Source organism: Juglans microcarpa x Juglans regia, chromosome 8D (assembly GCF_004785595.1).
Source record: "Juglans microcarpa x Juglans regia isolate MS1-56 chromosome 8D, Jm3101_v1.0, whole genome shotgun sequence".
NCBI lineage: Eukaryota > Viridiplantae > Streptophyta > Magnoliopsida > Fagales > Juglandaceae > Juglans > Juglans microcarpa x Juglans regia.
In genome coordinates, this window is record NC_054608.1 from 1,917,730 (window position 1) to 1,941,855 (window position 24,126).

The following is a 24,126-nucleotide window of genomic DNA, read 5'->3' on the forward strand; positions in this document are numbered from 1 at the left end:
AAATTGACCAAATACTTGATCAACTAAGTGTCTATTCTTCTTTAGATATATCTATGAGAAGTCAGAATCAATGATGTATACCAAATGCAAGCTGTTATTTCATAAGTAGACACGATTCATACAGTTGGAAATTATTTGGGGGTTGTGGGTTATGGTACCATCAAACATTTGGCTATCTTTATCTCGAGAATTTTCTAGGAAGTTTGTATACATGAATTATTCTATTCTCAAGCCGGTGTATAGAATACACCATCCACATCACTCAAATGATAAGGTTTGATTTATAAGATTCAAAGTAAAATTGACAGAATTAACATATTACAGAGTAAAAATGACTCGAACCTAATAGTATGGGTTACTTTTGATTCAAGATGTGAGACCAAAATTCAAACCAATTTAACCTTATTGATTCAGGTAAGACATTTATCTCTGAGTAAGATTCTCTCTTATCATACACTACTTGATAGTTGTGGTACTCAAAAGGATTAAAAGATAAATGGAAGTTAATCATACTATTTACCTGTCAAGGTGTAGTCTAATGGTCAAATGACATGTTTAGAATCTATGGTAGACAGATATTCTGGGTTCAATTCTGCATTTGGAGTTCCTCTAGATTACTCGATTCACAATTCTCACGAGCAAGGTCATACACCTTTCCTAATGATCTGGTCTTTCCAATCATCTTACTAAAGTTCCTCGAAATAATATGACGAAGTTGTTCTTTTCTTCAGCATTGTACTATATTCTGATTACATACAAATAACCTAAAGTTTCCCTGATAAGGTGGGTCTTGATAATTGGCAGTTGGTGAGCTGCTTGATTGAACTACTTATCTCAGCTATGGGACCCCAGTATCCAGGTGAACCAGTTCTCCTACCCTATACCAACCAAAACCCACATTAGCCTCCCAAGTTAGTAGGGCACCCTCTTCATCATTTGCCAGGTTTCTTGACCTGGACTTTCACAGATTCATATCAATCTTGACACTGAAGAAAGAGGGCAAAAAGTTTCATATCAATCTTGACAATGAAGAAAGAGGGCAAAAAGTTTCAACCACAAGTTTTCAGGTGAAATTCCATAGATATATGTGTGTGTGTGTGTGTGTGTGTGTGTGTGTGTATAATGAGTTCTAACATTCGATCTTAACATTTATTGGCATCCTCATATTCTGATCAGTTTGGCTGGTATTTCTAAAATGTAATTTAGTAGTAGTTGACATTATTTTTAGGAAAACTTACACTTTGCACCCTTCAATTATTAGACATTTAATATTTTGCATTCTAAATTATCAAACTAACACACATCTTCAAATTACTAAAAATTTCAATGTGCACCATATGTTAATATTCATGAATATTATACCCCGTTATCTATACTTAGTGAAGTCTAAAAACAGTCGAAAGATGCAAATTCACTTTTTGATCGCGACTGCTAAAGGAGTGCAAAGTGGAAGTAAATGCAGTGATTTTTTCCTTTGTTGTCCAATCTAAAATTTAACCCAGTAAGCGTCATTTACCCAATTAAAAAAATTGACAAATAAGAACATAAATTAGATATATTGTAGTAGTCAGTTAGCATTAGAATCAGAATTAGAATTAGATCTTTTTTTTTTTTTTTTTTTTTTTTTTTGCCCCTTTTGGTAGGCCTTGGTGCCTAAAATAACGCCAGTTTCCAAGGCCGAAGTGATATAATCAATTGAGAGTTTCCAAGAGGGCACCCAGATCCACTGCTTGCTAGATATCTTGACCTTCAAAGATTTCTTTAGCATCTCTAAAAAGGTCTTTAGATCAAACCAAGAAAGCCATAGATGGCTAGGCAGTGATAGATTTCTGCTGATTGAATAACATAAAAGCTAAATCCAAACGATGGGTTAGTTAGCTATGAAATTAATCTACTTTGGTTATTGAGATATTCAATTGTCAATTATCTGAGTATAATGAGAAAGAGAGGAATATCCACAATACTAGTTCAGGACTCCATTAGTTTTGCTTCAAAATAGAAAAGCATGATAAGTACGTGTATAGCCTGTTAAACAAAATTGCAAAAATACATGTTGCGTGGGCAATGGCTTATCTACTAGACGGCTTGAAATGACTGCTTCAGATTTGATGAGGATTTCTGATTTAACAGAATTCCTTGGGAGTGTGAAGTCATATGCAAGAAGAAATTCCCATGTAAACAGATAAGACCAAATACTAGGGATACCCGTTGACGAAACCTTTCGGCATTTACATTTCACTTTCTTTAGCTACAACATCAGCAACAAGGATGCTGCCTGAGTCGCACCATCCGCCTAAAACATCCCTGTTGGGGCACTGCAAGATGGGGTGAATGTAAAACTGTGAGATGACAAAATATTTCTGTGATCTTATGACAGCAAGCTGCATTTATATTGACTCAAAGGGCAACTTAATTGATGCTGAGAATTGCTAACAATAAAAGCATCTTGTATGTATGCTTGATGTAAAATTATTTGCAACACAAACTCAAAAGTCGGTTTCAAAATATGGGTCTATATACATTTTTCGAGTCAAATTATATTAGGAAGAAATCAGATGTCATGTGTGAACCTCACATGTGTAAAGTGAATTTTTGATGGAAAACACATCCCAGCAACATTGGTTCCACCAGATTGTCCAAACTGAGTTGCATGCTAACCTTTAGAAATATGCGAAGCTAATATTTGGTCTAACTTCTTTATAAAAGCACATGCTTATATGTGCTAGTATGGAGAATTCGCAAGTGCATGGTACCTTACTGAAACCAAGCCAGTTTGAGTCACCCCTAAATGAAAACACCTTTTTGCTTTCTTTCCACTGTCCACAAAAAACCTGCAAAATAGCATTTTTGATATTGATGTTGCAGAGTACAATGAGAATCTAGAGAAACTTTAACAGTCATCAATGCAGAAATATGTTCCAGGTGACTGGGTCATAACAAGACCAGTAGTACATCAGCTATTTGACCAATTCCCTATTACATTTCCTTTGCTAGATGCCTCTAGAGCATATAACCTTATCCACCATCCCCCTCTCTCCAACCCAATCCAAAAACCCAAGGGTTACCTGAAAGGGAAACTAGAGAGAAGAAGAATTTTACAAGCATAAGCTAGCATTTTCCATGTTTGTAGCATGTGCATGCAGCCCAATGTTGTAGTTTGGGATCATGATGGGAGTTTTCTACCTAAAGATGTTTACTTAGGGCCCACAAGTACAAAAAGTAAACTCGCCTTGCAATTTATAATGCGACAAAAAATGAAAAATTCATATCACCTTGCAATTTATAATAAATAAAAGGACCTGATTAGTTAAGTACCTATCTTCTGTTATAAAAGAGGTAAATACATCAAAACAATTTCTGCTTTCCAAAAAACAAAACAAAACCAATCAAGACCATATAAACAAGCATTTTTTCTCGTTAGATTAAACCATCTAGAGCTAAAAGTACCAAATAACCAGAGCAACAAAGAGAAAAATGACTTAAGCTCCAGTATCGACAAGACCAATTACCTCATAATCAATCCCTTGTATGTAGATATGGTCAGGATCAATTGATGAAAAAGCAAGCCCAGTAATCTGCAGTAAGAATGACACAACAGTTATCCCTACCCACAGTATCAAATACCAAAGAACAAGAGACTCTCTGAAACTTCTGCAGCTTGATAGACAGCAAGTGGAAATTTAATTGACCTTGGCAAAAACAAACTCCACACCATAAAAGTAAGAAAAGTTCTACTCATCATCCTCACACCACACACCAAACATAATTTTTTTAATTTTTTTTAATTTTTTTTTTCTCTTACCAAATGTGTGGTGTATGGAATATGGATGATGAGTAGAATAATTCAATTAGTTTAGGAAGAATAAAACAAAAAAAAATTAAGTGTGGTATGTGGTGTGTGGGAATGATGAGTAGCAAAGCTCTAAAATAAATGCTGCGAACCGTTTGCATCTATCCTAAAATTCTTCACAGTTAATCCTTTTTATGTGAACCAACTAACATATCATTTGGCCCAAAAAACCTCCTCTCTTCACTCTAAAATTTCTAACCAGCTCCATAAAAAATAATAGCAACCATTTATCTCAGAATGAACTGATCACTAAGGTTTGAGCACCTAAACTTGTTTGACACTGACCAAGGTACTGGCTGGGTAGAGTGAGGTCCTTGAACCGCAAAAAAAAAAAAAAAAAAAAAAGAGAGAGAGAGAGAGATAACCGATTACATATTCACAGCCTCTATCTATGCAGCTTGAACTTGTAACTCCCCCCCACCCCCAAAACGTAATATTAATGGATAAGAAAGCAGATTTTATAGGGAAAAAACAAAAGTAGGAAAAATATCTTGCATAATCAAGTCAACTTCACCAGAAAGTATGGCTCTTGCACGGAACAGATAAACAAATATGTAGTAGAATACTCGTCATTGATTCCAATGCAAATGCAGTAAAAACAAAAACTGTCCTTGAATCTTTGAAAGTTTCATAGATTTGTTTAAAAGATACATTCTTTTAAAGGGCCCAAACAATGATAAAGACCAAGGTAGAGCAATTCATCTAATATATTGGCTGACCTCATATTTTGAGCAGTGCACCCATCTTGATAATGCTGACCATCTATATTCAAGATGTAAAAAATAAATCAGACTCACTCTGTGAAGTGCAGAAAAACTTAGTATTCCAATTTCTGTTCATGCATCTTCTGCGAAACCAAGTGGAACGTGGGAAACAAACATATACACTAACATGCAGAACAAAATTGATTTGCAAGTTGCAGACATCATCAATATGTGCCATGCCATGTACTACTTGCAGGAAGTACAATGAACAGGCTACACATAGTTAGCACTGATGTCTTTTTGCTTTTGGTGACCAACCTGCGAGGATCATAGATGGTCACCGTACGATCAGCCCCACCCACTGCAACATTACCAGTTGAAGAACAACAGACAGCATAGAAGATGTCACCAGGGGAGCTACAGATACGTTGTAGACAACCCCCATTTTCTTTCATTCTTAAGTCCCATATAGTCAGCTGCAGTACACCAGCAGATGAAGCAATGAAATCATGCAAATAAATCTCAAAGGAGCAGAGCTCATCAGGACATTGGGTAAAATAAAATGTATTAAAGCACAAAGTTGTACCTGGCAGCCTTCAGCAACAACTAATATAGAACTTTCATTCGCTAGACACTGATTTTGTATAAAGTTCAATGAAGATGGGTACCAGAGCCTGTAACATAGCCACACACAATGTCCGAGAAGAAACGTTCACATATTGGTAACAAAACTCAAGGTAGTGCTCTGACGAACTAAGAGAATCTTAGGCAAAACATTCACTTTAAAAAGGATTCTATTAAAAACAAAAGGGCTTGGCCCTAATATGTCTTTGGTAATAACCTTCAATTATATGGAAGTAGCAAGACAGTCCAAGGCTAGTTGTTTGAAATTTTCACTTCCATGCTCATCAAGGAGCACTTCATTTAATTAAAAAAATCATATGGATGTAGTTATAAATAGGATTAAAGAAAACATAATAGAAAACTAATGATGATTCTATTACTTGCATATTACTTAAGGGAAAATAAATGAGAACATTTAAACATCATACATATTACTTACGTACGTAATGTGCGGACATGGATATCCTGGTCGTAAACATCAACAGTTTTGCAGAAGCTACGTGCCACTGCAGCCTGGAATGAGATCAGTCAGCACAATAGGGACAGCCTGTGGGAAAAATCTAGAAGCACATAGAAATTCTAAACCAGAAATGGAGAAAATGTTTGGAAAAAAATATATCCTTTTATTTATAAGAACTATAAAAAAAAAAATGGTCATATTTTTCCCTTTATAATTTTTATGAATGGATCCCATATATGTTTCCAATTGACAAAGAAAAAGAAATTAGCCTTTGTTACCACACAGCTTTCCTGTTTCCAATAAAAAAGGAGCTAAAGAAGTATTACAGTAAACCCTGAGCAACAATTCAATAAAGCAAAGAACTGCATTATATAGAATGGATCTGTTAGCACTGGTCTTCTAGTTCAAAAATATCTGTAGTTGATTTCAGCATGATTGTACCAACTGATACGCAAATTGCAAAATTTACAATATCCTTTCAGATAGAAAATTGTAAGATGTAAATAATGATTCTAATCAAGAAAAATGGAGGCAACATACTCAATATTTTAACAAGGTTAAACTTAAGTAGTTTGAGTTTCCCTGCTGCTGACTCATGGATATTGATGTTTACTAGACTGTGAATGTTAAAGCTTAAATGAATTAATGAGAGAAATGAGGTACCATAGACCATTGACTTGGACTGAAACAGAGCCCTGCCCAACTGCCCTCACCAACACCACCGTCTCGAGGCAATACCGAATATGTGACCCTGTTAATATCTGAAATTTCAGCAGTATTATATTACAAATAATCACTTCAACCATTCTTTTTATTAGCAATTTCAGCAGTATTATATTACAAATAATCACTTCAACCATTCTTTTTATTAGCAAATCACTCCAGCCATTTAAAAGATTAAAATACAAAATAGAAATGAATTGAAAGCCAGCAGGAAAGCAAGAAGTATACATATAGTTTTAATAATTGAAATGGTATTCAATATACAGCAATACACTGGCATGCATCCATCAAACTGATTAACTAAGCTTTACAAGAGTTCAGAACTCAAAATGCTGCAAAAAGTTCATGATTGCGTTAATAACAGCTGAAGGAGTTCTTGATGACTTTTTGACATGATGGTCGAATTAATCCAAACTAGCAAGCTTTGAAGAAACCCAAACTGGCATATTAGGCTCAAGTCACATACAGAACACCAGCACAAGGAGGATGAAAGAGGAGGGGAAAGCAGTTACTAGAAAATAAATTGGTCCACTATATATATTTAAATAAATTTAGTTTAATTGTTGGAAGTGGGGTGCTGTTGCCAAGTGAAATGACTAAAATATCATATGTTTTACACTTAATGGATACAATCCACTTCAAATAAAATGGAGAGGGTCTATTCGATATTGAGGAAGGTCCCACCTGCCTGTATCCACCACCACTACCAACTTGACATAAGAAACAATCAACCTTTACCTTCCCCAAAAGAAAACTAGATATTTCTACTTATTTTTGGGTAGGCAATTCAAGTATGCTACCTATCAAACTGAGAGGGGGGCTGAACAAATAATCCCACAAAAAATTGCAAAAGGGAGAAGCAATACAAAATTTCATAATCTTTTAATTAAAACGGAAGAAAAGCCATAAAGGTTTAACATAAAATCTTCATTACCCGAAGTATAAACATCAATTAATGATAAAGAGAAACCTACCTTTACCAGTTGTATCTTGTTTAGATACGATAAGGTGACCAAACGAATCTACACTTCCCAACATTAAGTAGCCAGAGCCTGAAAATATCAAATCTAGTCAATTAGCAAATGTATCACTGCAAGACATGCTTCAACATTAGCAAATGGCCTTGAGCAAAGTGCAGCATCCACTTACTCTCAGTTTCTGTAAGCACAATACTCTGAATTTCTGAACGATGGGGACAGCGGTTAACCATGAAAGAGTCCATAACCTTAATGAAGCCATATCATAGATGAGCGTTAACACATGAATAGAATAATATAGACAAACATTAAAAGACGCAGGTATGGAGTCACATGCATCCGACATGTCAAGTAATATCAAGCCTATATGAAGATGGCCAATAGCAAATGATTTCATACCTGAGTCTGCACAGGGATCAGAAGGCTTTCCTTTCCTTTGCTCACAAAAGTATCTTCCAGAGGTATCTAAAAAATATATCAAAAGTAAATCATTTCCATAACAATCATTGTTAGAAGAGCTTCCCCACTCGACACATCAAATGAAAGAAATTACTTGGAAGATATCCAAGAAAGAAAAAGAAAAACCCCTCAGAATAATGTCTATGATAAACAAACCACCAGTTTGTTCCGAAATGACTCTACTAAAGGTTTTTCTTTCATTTGTAGAGCGCACACAAATTAAAGTTAGCGCCAAAGTTTAACATTTTACACAGCTGATTAATAAAAAAAAGGTTAATACTCATTAACACTAAAAACTTTACACCAAGTTCAAAACCCAAAAGCAAGCATTCATATCCACTCGACTTCTGTATGAACCGGATTAAAGCCGAAATAATGCGGCCACTATCGCACAAACACGCGAGCAGCGTCTGTTTGTGTACCTGGAGTTTGTAAATGTGGCAACCAGAGGCAACGTAGGCCCAACAGGAAGAACCGTCCACACTAACCTGCGGAGGCAACAAACAGTATTAAATTGAATCAAATGGCACCATAGAAAAAGAGAAGAGCATACATGGAGGGCGAGACGCGTGGACTGTAGGTTTCCAGGAGAGGGATTCTCAATAAGCGCAGACGGCACCACCGCCTTCCTCAGACTCTGCGCCTCCAACATATTTCCGTTTGTCTGTGTGGAAGTGTCTGTGACTCTGTGTATGTGACAGTTGGGGGGAGAAGGTTTGTTGGGAGTTTCGTTAACGATAGTAAGGAGGGTTTTCTTTTTTTTTTTTTCGTGTAAACGTTACAAACCACTGAGCACTAACGCATTGACCAGTACAGGGACTGACATTGACGCAGGTTTTTAGCTTTTGAGCCTCCTGCACATCATCTTTACGGCACGGACCATGAATTTTTAATTTTATTTATTTTTATTCTTATAAATTCTTCTAAGAAAAAAAAATAAAAAGAAATTATGTGTGGTTTATTTTCCAGATTATTAATTACAAATCTAACGTGCCAGATCAATTGTAAAATAGATTGAGCGGAGCCAGTGCTGATCAAAGATTCAAATTCAATTGATTCTTCTTGATTCAGTCGACATAAAGATGATTGCTATAGCAGTTGGGCCTCAATTTAATATTATGATCCCTTTACTCTAATTTTTTTTCCTTTTTTATTTTGAAAACAAAATGCAGTTTCTTGAAAAAATTATTGGAAAACATCTATATATGTCACCACACTTCATCACTTCCGCCCCCAAAATCCAATTACTAGATCTATCTGCAAAGTGCACCAATCCTGGGATATGAGAAGAATATTTAAGAACACATCATTAGTTCAATAGTGAACATGGTACTTGCCAATCCAGAGTGCACTACATTAATTAATTGAAGGAAAAACAACCTTTTAATAGTACATACAAAGTACATTATGTTTATCCAACCTGTGACGAATATCGTAGATAAAAGGAGAGCAAACAATGCATTCATTATTCAACACCTAGCATGTGCAAATGCGTCTATCCCATGACTGGAAAATTGCACCATTTCATCATTAGGGACCTCCAACAATCCTTCAGAAGAACATCCACGAGTCCATGGAAGTGGGAACAATGTCTTGCTCAATATCTCAGAATGTATGCATTCCCCGCACCAATCTTCTACCACCTCATATCCTCCTGAGCCAGCCGTGACTGCAGCGATGACCTTTCTCTTATCTATTTGAACTGATTGAAGAACAGAAAGCCTCCAAAAGAACTAACCATTCAAAATAAAAGATTTTCTACAAGACCAAAAGAGATTGGTGTAAAAGCAACGCCCTCAGATCTCATAGCTTAAAAAAGATCATCTACGGTTAAAGCTATTGGCTTTCATGATAGACCTCTTCACAACATCACATTACACACACACACACACAAAGGGAATTTCATTTTTAAAAGGGAACTGATGGTGCAAAAAGCCCAACCATGAATAAAACCATGCGACCGTTCAATACTCATTAAGCTATCCATCATCGGGCAAACTGGGTGAGGGGTATGGATCTGAATTGAATCCATCAGGCCAAACCCATGGGCTATATTCAACAAACCTATGAGTAACTCCCAAGTGCTCAGGTAGGGAAGTGAAAGCTGGAGATTTTAATAATTTCTTCAACTAGAACTTGGAAAATACAATGCATCAGGGTTAGAGAAAAAAAGCATTGAGCTCAACCCCTCAGATCTCAGAGCTAGAAGAAGCTTATGATTCTCATTGAAAGCCAGTCAACATCTCAAATGGTTATGTAAAGAACAATAACCACCACCATCTGTACCAAAACCTGATAATAATAATAATAATAATAATAATAATAATAACAATAATTACAGCGACAGGAGTAGAAGAAGAAGAAGAAGAAGAAGAAGAAGCAGCAGCAGCAGCAGCAGCAAGTAAATGGTAAGTAGGTGTCGAGATGGAGGCTAATAATGAAAAATCAAAGCATCTCTTCAATGAGTGCTCATCATCAGGCTGATGTAAACTAAAGCTTCAATCATACATACCATAGAGTAATCATAAGTATTTTACCTTCAACTAAAAGGTTCAGCAACGCCTACCTACAATAAGCAATTACATGCAAGGCATTTTGAAAACATGTGTGACCATCTTCAAATGCACAACAAATCTAAACCAGAAAAGGGGAGAGGGGGGGGGGGGGGGGGGGGGGGGGGGGGGGGGGGGGGGGGGGGGGGGGGGGGTACATCCCAACGAGGTATGTATGCAAGTAAAAATCAAAAAAGTGAGCTGCAACATATGGTAGCAGATGAAGTAAAATAGTGGACCACTTAAAGAAAATAGGCATTTTAAGATTCATAGAATTTACACCACATTAAATTTAAAATTGATCAGTATAAAGGAATCGTCCAGCTAAAGTAGATGACAAGGTAATTTAGATGAGAAGATCTAAAACTCAAATAGCATCACATATATGTAAATGTCATGTTAAAAGCCCTCAGATCTCATAGCTATATAAGGTCATCGTCGGTATAAACATCAGAATTTCACCAAGAGCCCTTCCACATCTTCAATCACCATAATGAAAAGAAAAGAAAGAAAGAAAGAAAGAGAGAGAGAGAGAGAGAGAGAGAGAGAGAGATGATGACGACGATGATGATGATAGTAAGGCTCATAATGAAAATCGATGCAACCACTCCATAAATTGAGTTTTCCATCATTGGGCAAATGCGGATGCATTCACACATAAAAAAGAGTTCTATGGCTACTTAAGGTTCAATTACTGCACTTATTAAAAAAAAAAAAAAAAAAAAGTTCAATTACTGCAAAGATGCAAATAACAGCATCACCAACCCAACAATATATTCTCATACATTGATCAATTACTATGATTCAATGCACAAATGTGAACTGAGAAACTCTAGTTACCAATATCTAGTTAGACCCAAATAAATAAATAACCGTACACGGCTTTATGATGCTATACTTCAAACAAAAACATTGTAAAAACAACGGGTAAATGATATCAACTAAGTCAGATATAGCTTTCTAGGCTGCATTTCCATCAATAATGCAGTAAAAACCTGCTCAGAGCCCAGTGCATATATCATCATTCACTATACACCAGAAATTATACCCTAAAAGCCCAATATAAATCTAGCCGCAAAAACTACCTAAAAGGCTAACGCACACAGGAAAGGGTTTACTTTTGCAACACATGCATGTCAATCACTGCGTCTAAAAACCATCAGATCTCATAGCTTTGGACAGAATCATCCAGGGTTTTTTAAGCGAATGACATTCATCAAAAGCCTTTATAAACCACCAGAGTCAGAATATGAATATGTAAATGTATGTGCGTGTATAAATAAATATATATATATATATATATACATATGCATGTATGTAAAAAGAATGAGTGGCGTAGATGGCGGTGAGTAAAGGCTAGAAATGAATAAAAACCATGCGGACCGCTCAATACAGTTTAGAGTTGTACATCATCGGAAAAGTTAAGGGCTGGTCGGTTGTTGCTGAATGCAAACACCTCCCATAAATCGACAAAAAAATAGTTCTTTCAACATCACAAAAGAACCTGGGACCCCAACCAGAGAAAGACCAGCGAGCTTCTCGGTCAGGGATCCTTCACTTTCTACAGATAGTGCATAAACGGCAGCACAGAGAGGGGGGGAGGGGGGGAGGGGGGCGGGGACGCAAGACGAGTAAGGAGAATCTAATTAGGGTTTGGTGGTATTGGGAATTTAAAGTCCAAAAAGTTGGGCTTTGGGTACTCTAGGAACGGGCTTTGCTTGGAGACTAAGGCCCGATTTGTATTTGCAATCTATCTCAATTCATTTTATTATTTTTATTACTATTTATCAATTTTAACTCATAAATCTCATCACTATTTACAATCTATCTCACTATTATTTTTAATCCATCTCAACTCATCTTCAAATCCAAACGATATCTAAATACATTGCTCCTGGCAAAAGGCCACAAACAGGCCCAATATTACCTCAAAGACTCTTGCTTAAATTGAAGCAGTGACTAATGACTATATATATAATAATATGTTTTTGTTGTTTTTATTGCTACTATTTTTTTAAAAAATTTTAAATAAAATTTAAATAATTTTTTAACTTTACAATATTTGTACTTAATTTTTTCTCCCAATTTTCAAAACACAATAAAACATCTTAATTTAAACAATTTTGCTACTATTCATAGATATTATACTGAGATATTTTACAAGAGTATTGTTGATTGGTGTAATTTCTCCCTTTTTTAGTGTTGGGATATTGATTGCTAAATTATCATCGTGTTAGAAAAACTAATTCCAAATTATCTTAGAGTTTGCACATGAAGATTATAAGAAGATAATCAGACTAATATTATACACGAATTAGCCTTTTAATTGGGGCCTGTAACTTCGTCTCCAAAGTGTCTCTCTATATTGTGTGTATATATATATATATATATATATATATATATATATTTATATATATATATGATTTACAAATGGGAATTTAGAACTCTTGATTGAGATTAGAAGTACTCTTGACTTCATCCTCTCCTTTACCACTTGCTATAAAACAAAACAATAACATGATATTGATTGACCTGCAACTCAAGTACTGATAAAATGACTGTTTAATTCCTAAGTTAATGTTGGTCAAGCTGTTCAAGTTCCTCAACCAAGCTGCATGGTGTTTAGATGAGAAAAATCATATATATATATATATATATATGTATGTATGTACGAGAAAAGATATTTACAACCTTGAATTGTATAACCGCCACATAATCACTTTGAAAAAAGTGAATAAAACATAAGATCCACATGAAAAAAAATTAATTTTTTAATAGTGGACTCCATTCTTTTTCAAAGCAATTACGCGGCGTTTACGCACTTCACGGTTGTATGTAGAATTACTTTCTCTATATATATATATACATATATCATGAGAGCATAAATCAGAATATTCAAATAATGGTACATTAATGATCTGAACTAACCCCAAAACTTTGGTGGAACAAGTTGCATGCATTAATGCATATATGCCCAGTACCTCAAAAAAGAAGGCATCAGGATATTCTTTTGGTTACCCAAGTAATTTGCATGATCCCACACAATTAATAAGAAACTCACACCTAACAAACGCATTGATCATATATATAATACATATATATACAGACATGACACTCATATATATATATATATATATATATATATATATATATATATATTTGAAAGTTGAAACGTTTCTAAGGTCTGTTAGTAGTAGGCCATGGCAGCACTGAAAACTGAAGAGGGAGCAGGCCAATATAAATTTCGAAGTGCTTTATCCTGATCTAGAATGTTGCACTAGTGACCACTATGAGAATCCAATTGCCATCCATTCTTTCATATTGTCAGCCACTATTTATAAATCTGTTCCTAGCAATTCAGATTAATCCATCAGATCTAGTGCTCCACCACACACACACACACACACACACTCTCTCTCTCTCTCTCTAAATTTCATAATGAATACGCGCAAAAAATGGATATCAAAGGGCCGGCCCTCATTCTTTCACCAATCTTCTGAGTCACGGTCCATGAGATCATTCACCTTTTTGTACATGCCAGGGAAAGGTGCTTTGAAAGCAAGTTGCTAGCTTCATGATCAATATATTTATGATTTCATTATCAATGCCAGGTGGATCCCTAGGGAGAGGATCGATTTTTGTCCTAAAGTTATTATATTGGTAGACTTGTCTCCAACTAGGCCCTAACTGTAACATATATATCTTGCCCAACTCGAAATCTTATAATTCTTTATTTTAGATACATTTGGGAAGGAGTCTTTGAACTCAAGACCTCCATTTTGAAGGCTGTGGGTTTATGTCAATCAGGCCACGGGCGTTTGGCCGAAATCCTATAATTAAGGCAATTATGTCTGATAAAATTCTGAACTCCAAATCATACTGCATGCTACTAAAGATTTAGTAAGCATTCTTTGATATTTTTTTATACAATTTTACATCTGCATGTTTTGATTGGTATGCGACAAGAATGCTACAAGATAAGGCAATTTTCTCCCACCCAAAAACCTCCCACAACATTAATGCAAACTTTTGAGTCATATATATATATAATATATATATATATATATATATGTATGAGATGCATGCTCAGACCATGCATGCTTGCGTTAGCCGGCGCGGATATTGTGCAATGCACCTTCTTAGAACCTGAATGGTTGATCGACCTGAATTCTATCTTTTAATACATAACATATAATTTCACAAAAGTCGCAATATAATAGCACGTTATGCGTACACAAAGATATTTATATCTTCTCATGTCTTTGTGCTTTTGTGAGCGTACTCTTTCTCTGTGAGAGAGAGAGAGAGAGAGAGAGAGAGAGAGAGAGAGAGAGAGCTCTGAGTCCCTTTTGGCCTCCCCCAATGCTTGGAGTCGTCGTATTCCAAATCTCGGATTCTCAGAAGCTAATGATCGGAGTAACCCTGATGGATAGAGAGGATTGGAACATAAAAATGCCTCCATGAGAAGCCAAGAACTTGCGCTCAAAGTTCTGAGGTGCAGCTTGACGTGCGCGCGCGCATGCTCACTTCCGTCAGCTAGCTAGGATGGCAAACACTAGTGCTCACTTCTCGCAAGTCTGTCAGGCGTTCGGTAGACCGCCGAGCCCCAAGGCTCAATCAGTCCTTTTCTTTATAGCATACAGTCACGTCGTGTTTGTAAGTGATCATGTCGCTCTTGTATATATATAAATTTGTCTAGGACAACGTACGTACGTTTGCTCCATATCGGAAACTTTTTTGTGTCGTTGGCTTTGTTTTCCGAGCAGAACTCGTCTGAGATTTGAGGCTGCGTATTGATCACCATCACTATCGGAAACTTTTTTGTGTCGTTGGCTTTGTTTTCCGAGCAGAACTCGTCTGAGATTTGAGGCTGCGTATTGATCACCATCACCATGCACGACTAGTATGCAACTTTGGCTCTTTGAATGGTTACTTTAGTTAAAAAAACAAAAAAACAAAATGCAAGAATCGAGTTGTTCCAACACCCAGAGTCCTAGACAGTCATGAAGTCAAAGTCCTTCAATCATAATGTTCTCTGCAATTAAAGTTCTTTGACCACCCTCTTTAATGCTTCTTTACTTTGAGTTCCACTTTTCTATTTTATCTCACATGCCGGGCCAGTTGCTCCCTTTGAACCAGAGAAAAAGTTGATTTATAAGCAAAACCAGTGCAACGAGTTCGAAAGCTCGAAATTAATACACTGATATCTAGGCATAAAAAGGAACAAAAGGAGATTCTTTAGCTTCGAAAGCTCTTTCGTGAAAGTTACTATCCATAAACTGCTCAAGGGTGTTTCAAATTTTTTTATTATTTTCATTTTTTAACATCCTTAATTACTAAGAAAAACTTAAAAAATATATAATTTTATTAATACTCACTTCCTTAATAATTAAGTAAAATTAAAAATTAAAAAAAAATCAAATACAAAAAGAATAATAAATGAGTAGTAATAAGATAGTAATCCTATCAGTATTTTTCGTGAAATATACATTGTGCCAATTTTTTTTTCCTGAACATGATTTGTGTAGTTTTGAAAGTCGAGTGTGCAAGTTTTGTGTATTTTTTTTTAAAAAAAAGTATAAATATGAAATTCACATGAAAATGCTATCTTTTTAACAATGGATTCCAATTTTTTTTCAAAATAAATGTGTTAGATTTACAGCATTTAGCTTTACTCCTTATAACCCCCACCTCTTCAGGCAATGGGATGAAATGAGAGGGACAAATCTATGCACGGTTTCTAAGCCGAGCAACAACAGAACCAGGCGCCTGACCCCAGTGGTAGATGGGGGTCGCAAATAGGAATCCTGAACTTCTTGCATGTATCCTGGCTTCAGCCTCGTTTCCTCAGTTTCCTTTTGGTACCACTCATTAGCCAATTATATTAAGAGAAATTTATAGCTCTATTAAGAAGTGACTTGATGTGATATTTTTCCGGCCAATTTTACCACTTTTATATGTTAAACATTCATAGAACACTTTTAATCATGGTAGAGTACTGGAACTTCTCATTCATCCAAGAAAAAGAACAAATATTCTAGGAAGAAGAGAGAAAATTGCGTGCATGGCTGCAAGCATCGTCAGAAAAACTCCTCCAGCAAAGAAAAAACGCAGACAAAAGGACGAGTTGGAATTTTTTTTAATTCTTTTAAGGCATTGTTGACTCCGACTGGTCGTAAATCCAACAAGCAACACAAGGGCTTTAACAGAAAGTGGATATAGTGAGCAGCATAATATCACAAAACCAACCGTGCATGACTAACCAAAGTGCATCCACTTGGCTCACTTATCTACATTGATAGAATTCATGAATTGCACGTAAAAGGGTCAAGACTGACAATACAACCATCAACCATAAGATAGGAACCTAACAAAGATTAAACAACTGTCATGACTGTATGAGAAACTTGGTTTTAATAACAAAAGACAGACAATGGAACCATCGGAAGCAAACAAACATGGATGAAAGAAAGGGAAAAAGCGGGGGAGAAAACAAAAGATCGTCCAGTGTGATTGAGTATTGTTCTGCACTTCTTCAAGGGCAACGAATAATACGACTGCATGCAAACACCCCCATCCTATAAAACCCTAAAAAAGAAGAAAGAGATTACCATCTAGAATTTCTATTTCTCACCAAATTGTTTGTCTTCTATTCACATGCCAACTTAGTGTCAAAGCTGCTCAAGCAAATGGCAAAAGCCTGAAATGCAGACAGAGGATATCGGTAATCCATGGTAAACATATCCTTGCCAACCTTACCAAACTGCAGAATTATCTTATCATGATCGGATTGAGTTGGTTGTGATGGTGCTAGTGTTGGTGCTGGTGCTGGTGCAGGCTGTGATGGTGTTGGTACACCAGCAGCAGGGTGTGTTGCAGCAATCAGCTGAAAGTTCTTAACAGAGGCAACAGTCACCCTGCCACGGAAGTTGAGACACCAACACTGCAACTGTTCATGCCATCTTGGTGCCTTGTTTCGGAGAACCAAGAGTCTCTCCTTTCCCTCATCTTCATCACGGGGCCCAATTATATCAGAGAACCTAGAGCTGCTAAACTCAGTCGAGTTGTCAATTGATTTTGAAAAGGAAATACTCCGAAATGAGTCTTCGAGGGACCGAGGGAGGAGCTCAGGTTGGCCAGGAACACTGCCACCTGGCTCAAGGGCTGAGGCAGGGATTGAGTGCATCGTGCACTGCATCCTGCGTGGACCCCTAGTGCCTAGCACATTGAGCTCATATATTACCTGAGCAATATTGTAGCTGCCGGTGGGGACCTTTGGAGAAACTTTTTTTGAATAGAACCTACGGCTTCGGCCAGGAGGGGACAACTGCCCATTGTGGTAGGGAGGCTGTGTATCATAAACAATGAATTTGGTGCCCAGAAAATTTGACCTGAAATAAAGACCAGTAAGCATTTTAATAGAAGAGATAGATAAATGATCATTTGTGGTATCAACTTCACCACAGGCGAGAAATTATAAGTGAAGACTACTAGCATGATGAATATGGTGGGTTCTGGTCATCATACTAATTCAGGTGGAAGCACTTTGATAATTAGATAATGTCACTAAATTTCAGTTTCTACATCTATAATGGTGTAAATGCTAAAAGACAAGAAACAAGTCTAATAAAGGATCATATGCCAAATGAGGGTGCCAATATAAATAAGAGGCTACACAACAACTTACAAATTTATACATGCATTAATCAGAAATTTGATGCACGGAAACCAATTATAGATGCACTCAAAGAAATACATCTACTATGGTGATCTAATGTGCAACAAATACCCCTTATCTGTTGCACTAAAGTTTAATTAGCTCAAGAATGGGGCAATAAGGGTTATATAGACAAAAGTGGAATGGATGTCCAGGATATGAAAACCAGACAAGTTTTGACTACAATCTAACAGAGCCATCTATAGATATAGACGGTGAAAGGGCATAGGCTGAATGGTCTTTGTATGCATTTGTCATGCCATAAACTTGCAATCAAATCCTTAAAAGACTATATATATATATATATATATATATATGTATTTATATCATTATTCATATATATATTTCTATGTCACAGCTTTATGAATCACAGCATAAAAAGACCCCAATATATACAATTCAGCTTTATATGAGATTATACCATAGAATTTACATTCCTTGATATTTCTTGAAATCCTTACATTAGGCAAAAGTTGTGGTTCGCAGGAAAAAAATCATCGAATTGATCAACTTCATAGTTCTACTTTCTAATTAAAAAAATTGCTCCATTCATGTTGAAAAGTGCTCATTCAAACATAACCTATAAGGCTAGCTTTAAGTACTAAAGAATTAAAAAATAGCTTAAACATTGTTAATAATCTGATAAGACATAAATATCCACAGAGTACGATAATACACACAAATGTCCCAGTATAACCTCAATAAGAACAACTCAAAAATATACACAATGGAACAAAGGTATGGCAGCAATTTATTAGACAACAGGTTTTATCTGCTAAGAAGACTACTTATTATTCCCTGGTACTTGTATTAATTGGTTACTTGACCAGAAAATCTCTCATGCCTATAAGCAAACCCATGGAGGAACTCAAGAAGGGAGAAGAGGCAAGTTGATATACGTGTCATCAATTACAGGTCCCCGCATCTCTCAAGTGTGTCAATGACTTTGAAACAAATCAAAAGTTCCAACTGCCTGCCTAAATCCACTGCCAATACATTCTTTTCAGCGCTGCATTTTATTTTAGTGCTTAACTTCCATATTTTCCTCCTCGAATTACAAGGTTGACCTACCTCAGTTTACCAATGTAAGTGCTGCTTGATCTTGAAATGTTATCGGCATCCATGGAAATCACATACTCTGTGCAAGTTGTTCGCCGGGTCCGTCTCGCAGAGAGAAGAAACTTCCCGTTTTCAACAAGCAAAGCTGCAGGTCCATAGATTGGTTAGATGCACATCCCAGATTGAATGATAACCACTAATGCAACAGGGAAGATGCTGATACACATACAAGGAAAGAAATATGGAAAAAAGTTGGCCTGCAAGCTACCAAATAAAGATGCAATCAGAGGGCATAGATAATTGATGCAAACACTAAACTAATTCAATCATAAATGTAGTAGATATTCAAGTCAACACAGAACAAAAGGACTGCAGTCTGCACAGCCCATAGAAGATATGGCTTGATAAAAACGCTCAGCTCAAAATATTGCAACTGGAATACAAAGTCCATGAAGTATGCAGAATGAAGTTTTTATAAACCTAATGTGGTTCATCGCATGGCCATTCAGGAACCCGTACAGAGCGGGTCTGCAGTTACTGTAGTCTGTACCCAATACCACAAGACTTCATTAGAAAATTACATATTGAACTAAAAAGAACTTGGTTTATTACAAGTATTATGATTGATTTGAAGGAAAGGAAGAGAATATTTTTTGCATGATGTAAAAATAAGAGAGGAGAAACTATTGTGACGTATACAGGTATCAAGGAAAACAGATAATTAATGGTATATTAAGGCTACATTTAGGAAAAAAATAGAAATTTTTTTTGCCTTTTTTATTCTCTTTTAACATTGTACGCTAATTGTTTACATTTATGGGTAGATTTTTTTTTTTGGGGGGGGGGGGGGGGGGGAGAGATTGATAAACTTCAATTAAAATTATCCTTTCTATCCCAAATAGCCAGCACTTCCATTTTGGGGCCTTATTTTTCTTCCTTCTTTGGGGGCCATCTCACAGAAGTGGATGCAGTTGCCTTGGTTGCCTCCCTCTTTCAGCTGACCCTATTGAATACTACAGCAAATTCATTTCAAAGGATGGTACACCCACAGAGAGAAAACTTGCATGCCCAATACATATTAATCTAGCATTTAGATACTTGGAGGATGTCAAGGCTGTTTCTGAACAAATATTTCAGTATGACAGTTGCAAAGAAGAGTTCATTATAATTATTGACCATCAATCATGACTGATAAAAAAAGGTAATGCAGTCCAATCTAAATATCACAAATGTTCTTAACAAATACGGAACACATTTAATGCCATTTTACAAAAACTGTCAATTATATTGAAAACTATAAGCAATAGTAAGGTAAGAGCAAACATCACTATAAGATTCCAATCAATCCCAAAACAAGGGAGTTCATATGAAATCAACAAAATATTTGCCAGAGTCAAAGTGTAGGAAGCTGTGCTTACCAGGGCTAAGACAAAGGAAAAGGTGGTAAGTTAAATTTGATTTGTCCCTCTTAATGAAGCATTGAATGGTTCCATCCCTAGGCCCTGGCTGTAAACAAAAAAAATATATATATTATAAATAATAATTAAAACCTTGTCAGTTGTCAGCCCACTATCGTAGAAGACCTCTTTTCTAAAATGAAGTACTGTAAATTTCCAGATATAGAAACCAAGTAACAACGTTAAGACAGAGATATTTAAGCAATCGTGGTGTGTATTCATTTGATAGGCAAGATAAAAAATCACAAAGATATTACCTGCTTTAGGGAGACAGGGAAGGTAATCTTCCCCGAGAATTCAGGATTTTTGACAATTTCTTGACACATTTCCCTCCAGGACCTGCAGACAGCAGCACATGCAACAACATGCTTCCGTGCAGGCCATGTATTCTCACTTGCTTCCAATCTTTTGATCACATCACGCAAAAGCTCAGGTGGGAGGCTAGCCCAACGGCCGTTCTGGATTATCAAAGGCTGATCATGCAACTCATGGACCGAGCCATGTGATTTCCCCCTGTGATGACTGGGCAGCCTCACCTCAAAACTTCTTCTTGATAAGCTTCCTAATCCGTCCCTTACATCACGAACTATACTTCGGAACGACATTTACTCCAATATACTGATAATCCCAGATGTCATATATCTTCAATATGGTTACATATATTTTAATCCACTTTAAGTAAAAGGATGATCAGTGATCACAAACTCTTGTTTTCAAGTACAACTGCAAATCAAATTCAGCTATTCAAATTCCGGTCACCATGCTTGATAACAAAGAAAGAAAAGAGAAAAGAAGACAGATGGGGAAAAGCACAAAGCAAGAAAAAGAGATTCTCAGAAAAGAAGGCTGACATGGACCTAAAGCAGCATAAAATACCAGGCTTTTATCAGAATCATCTTTTGGCTGGTTTTAAACTACGATCCAGAATTCTAAACGACCATTAATTCAAATAAACTTCTTATTCGGTACAATGTAAGTTAAATGGAGAATCTATCCGAAAGAATTACGCTCACAAGGTAAAGCCAGATGCATATTTCTCCCAACCAAAAAGCATCCACCAACAATTAAAGTAACATTTTTCTGAACCATATCCGTATTTATTAATTGAAAAACCTTCACAGGAGAAAATAGGTAAAGAAGAAAAAAAGAATTTTTACCAAAAAAATACGTAATGCAGGCTCAATATCTAGAAGTCAATAACCTGGGAGAATTCTATACAGTTGGTTACAGTTATACCGAATCAAATTGCTTCACATCCTTAAATCAGTGTTTTAGAAGAAAATGACAAGTTAAGAAAAGGAATCTTCTGGGGAAAAAAACCTTTAAACTTAAAAATCATCATATTATAGAGCAAAGAGACTAGGTGCGTATGCCTTGTAATTGATTGAAGATCCGTTCCTCCGCTCCTAAGGCTTTCATAGATCAGTGAAGAACATACAAAGATCAAATCTAGAAAAAAAAAATGTAATATTGGAATGCAACATAAAAATGATTCATTTTTTTTCCAACTAAGCACCAAACCAGACAATTTAAAAGAAAAGCGGTAAAAGCAATCAAAATCTCACTTATAAGCAAAAAAACCAACAATGTTAGCCACTAAAAGTTGCAGAACACAAATTGAAATGTCATGCTACAAACACATCGAGGCAAAACCCAACATAAATTTTCAGAATTATGTTTTAAGAAGATTAAAAATTATCATCAGCTGATGAAAACCTATCAAAGGCTTTAAAACACCCAAAACTTTTAAGACCCTTTTACCAGTTCTATAAAAACCTACCCACCAACATAGAAACAAACTCCAGATTCCGAAAACTTTCCTGGGAGCCGAACAGAAACTCAACAGAACCCAGAAAAGGAGTTGGAAAACCAGATATAGACGTACCCAGAGTGAAGATCACGCGCAGCTCACTATCTCCTTCTCTGTCCTCACTCCCCAGACACGCTCACTCAGATGCTTCCATTTTTTTAACCCCCGCACACACAACACTCTACTCTCTCTCTCTCTCTCTCTCTCAGAGAGACTCGGACTTGAAGCCTTTATTAAATCGAATTCACGAACTAACATAAAGAAAAGCTTCTTAATTTTTAATCTCTGATTATCACTAAATAATCACAACTAATTTTATTTTTCCATTTTGTTTAATCTCAACTAGAACCAGAGGCTTTTCGTGTTTTTTAATATTACTGTTTTGCCCTTAGCCGTTGACCTTTCCGTTTCTTTTTTAACTCCCGTTACGGAACCCAACTAACGGTCCGTGTATTCTACGCCTTGGTTTATATGTTTTAGAATTGTTTTTAGAAAAATCCTATTTATAAATTGGATAACATATATAAAAAGATATTTATATGATATAATTTAATTTAAAAGATAAATTTTAAAATTTAAATATTACAAATTAAATCTTATCATTTAAGTGACGTAGATGGTGTGCTATACATAATTTGAAAATAAAATAAATGAAACAGCCAAAAAAGTGCAATCACATTAAGGGTCTGTTTGGGGTTGCAATAACAGTCTTAAAAACTACTTAAATAGTTTTAAAAGCTCTTTAATAGATAAATTAGGTTGTTTAGGTATTACATATTAAAAAACTTTTAATCTCAAATAAACCAAAAAGTATGTTTGAAGTTTTCCTTCAAACGTACTTTTTCGAATAATGCGGAACGTAATTTGAATTTTAAAAAAATTTCAATGGATGAAAATATCCTTACAACTTTTAGATAATCTTTAAAAATTTAAATAATCATCATTCTACATCATAAAACATTTTTTTAATTTGTTTTCAAACAAACGTAATATGTTTAAAAATTCTTTAAGCATATAGTTATTAAATAGTAAATAAATTTTTAATAGTAGAATTTATTACTTAAGTTATAATCTATAAACTCTAAAGCTATAAGTTATATTTTTCACTACAATCACAAATATGTACTAAAGAAAATGGATTATAAAATTGTGAACAGGAAATATAGTATTACAATCACATTATGATGAAAAGTTTTTCAAAACTCATAGCATAAATTTGAAAGTTCCAAATGGCCGGAAAGATAAACATGTGAATGGACTTACACAATATTTCTTTAGACAATATTAAATATTTAATAACTATTAGAAGTTCTACTTCGTGTCTATCTCTCTCATTTGAAACGAGAGTTCTTATCCATGCGTGTTATCGTCGGTTTTATTATTGTTTTTTTTTTAACAAAACACAACAAATGAATAGAATTTAGTATCTAGAGCCCTATGGATTAATATCCTTTTCTCTTTGTCATGTTGTCGATTAACTTGTGGTTCCAATAGCATATGTGAGTAGACGTGGGTGGAGAGAGAGATAGAGGGGGAGACAAGGAAATAAGTTAGGGGTGTTATCCACACCTCCTAGGCGGGCAGTCCTTGCCGACCACATCCCTTGTGGGCGGGAATACCCGTTCGGATTGGCCCCCTGTACCATTTGTCCACCACCCACGACCCATTAGCAAGAGATCAAACAAAATATGAAAAATTTAAGATGCATGAATAATGAAAAACAAAATTTTTCAT

The 24,126-nt window shown here is 35.7% G+C and overlaps 2 protein-coding genes and 1 non-coding gene across 6 annotated transcripts; all 3 read right to left on the reverse strand.

Moving 5' to 3' along the window:
* Window positions 1-1,996: 1,996 nt before the first annotated feature.
* On the reverse strand, window positions 1,997-8,506 carry LOC121242041. The gene is made up of 13 exons (XM_041139926.1): window positions 8,351-8,506; window positions 8,220-8,285; window positions 7,738-7,803; window positions 7,511-7,586; window positions 7,336-7,413; window positions 6,302-6,399; window positions 5,618-5,691; window positions 5,141-5,228; window positions 4,873-5,030; window positions 4,570-4,612; window positions 3,510-3,575; window positions 2,754-2,831; window positions 1,997-2,315 (listed from the first exon to the last, which is right to left on the reverse strand). Exons 1-13 carry the CDS (start codon window positions 8,447-8,449, stop codon window positions 2,229-2,231), a joined length of 1,077 nt encoding a protein of 358 aa, XP_040995860.1. The 5' UTR covers window positions 8,450-8,506; the 3' UTR covers window positions 1,997-2,228.
* A 2,786-nt stretch (window positions 8,507-11,292) lies between these two features.
* LOC121243762 lies at window positions 11,293-11,378 on the reverse strand. Its single transcript, XR_005936252.1, has one exon. It is a non-coding gene; the product is annotated as a small nucleolar RNA snoR118 (small nucleolar RNA).
* Window positions 11,379-16,717: 5,339 nt separating this feature from the next.
* On the reverse strand, window positions 16,718-22,628 carry LOC121242042 (tubby-like F-box protein 8). 4 transcript variants are annotated; one of them, XM_041139930.1, is made up of 6 exons: window positions 22,468-22,617; window positions 21,956-22,031; window positions 20,840-21,305; window positions 20,544-20,631; window positions 19,138-19,270; window positions 16,718-17,740 (listed from the first exon to the last, which is right to left on the reverse strand). In XM_041139930.1, exons 3-6 carry the CDS (start codon window positions 21,185-21,187, stop codon window positions 16,999-17,001), a joined length of 1,311 nt encoding a protein of 436 aa, XP_040995864.1. In that variant the 5' UTR covers window positions 21,188-21,305; window positions 21,956-22,031; window positions 22,468-22,617; the 3' UTR covers window positions 16,718-16,998. The 4 variants fall into 4 exon arrangements, with proteins under 4 accessions (XP_040995864.1, XP_040995861.1, XP_040995865.1 ...); XM_041139927.1 differs by lacking the exon at window positions 21,956-22,031 and having other exon boundaries at window positions 22,468-22,628; XM_041139931.1 differs by lacking the exon at window positions 21,956-22,031 and having other exon boundaries at window positions 20,840-21,200.
* Between the last annotated feature and the right edge of the window lie 1,498 nt (window positions 22,629-24,126).

What these genes read in the sequence shown, in the direction of transcription:
- LOC121242041 (XM_041139926.1), bottom strand. Translation starts at nt 8,449, where the DNA reads ATGTTGGAGGCGCAGAGTCTGAGGAAGGCGGTGGTGCCGTCTGCGCTT. An exon ending in TGATCCCTGTGCAGACTCAG is followed by an intron (nt 7,587 to 7,737) that starts GTATGAAATCAT and finishes GGCTTCATTAAG; the next exon opens with GTTATGGACTCTTTCATGGT. An exon ending in CATGTCCGCACATTACGTAC is followed by an intron (nt 5,229 to 5,617) that starts GTAAGTAATATG and finishes GCTATGTTACAG; the next exon opens with GCTCTGGTACCCATCTTCAT.
- LOC121242042 (XM_041139927.1), bottom strand. Translation starts at nt 21,187, where the DNA reads ATGTCGTTCCGAAGTATAGTTCGTGATGTAAGGGACGGATTAGGAAGC. An exon ending in TCCCTGTCTCCCTAAAGCAG is followed by an intron (nt 20,632 to 20,839) that starts GTAATATCTTTG and finishes TTTTGTTTACAG; the next exon opens with CCAGGGCCTAGGGATGGAAC. An exon ending in TTTCCTTTGTCTTAGCCCTG is followed by an intron (nt 19,271 to 20,543) that starts GTAAGCACAGCT and finishes ATGGACCTGCAG; the next exon opens with CTTTGCTTGTTGAAAACGGG.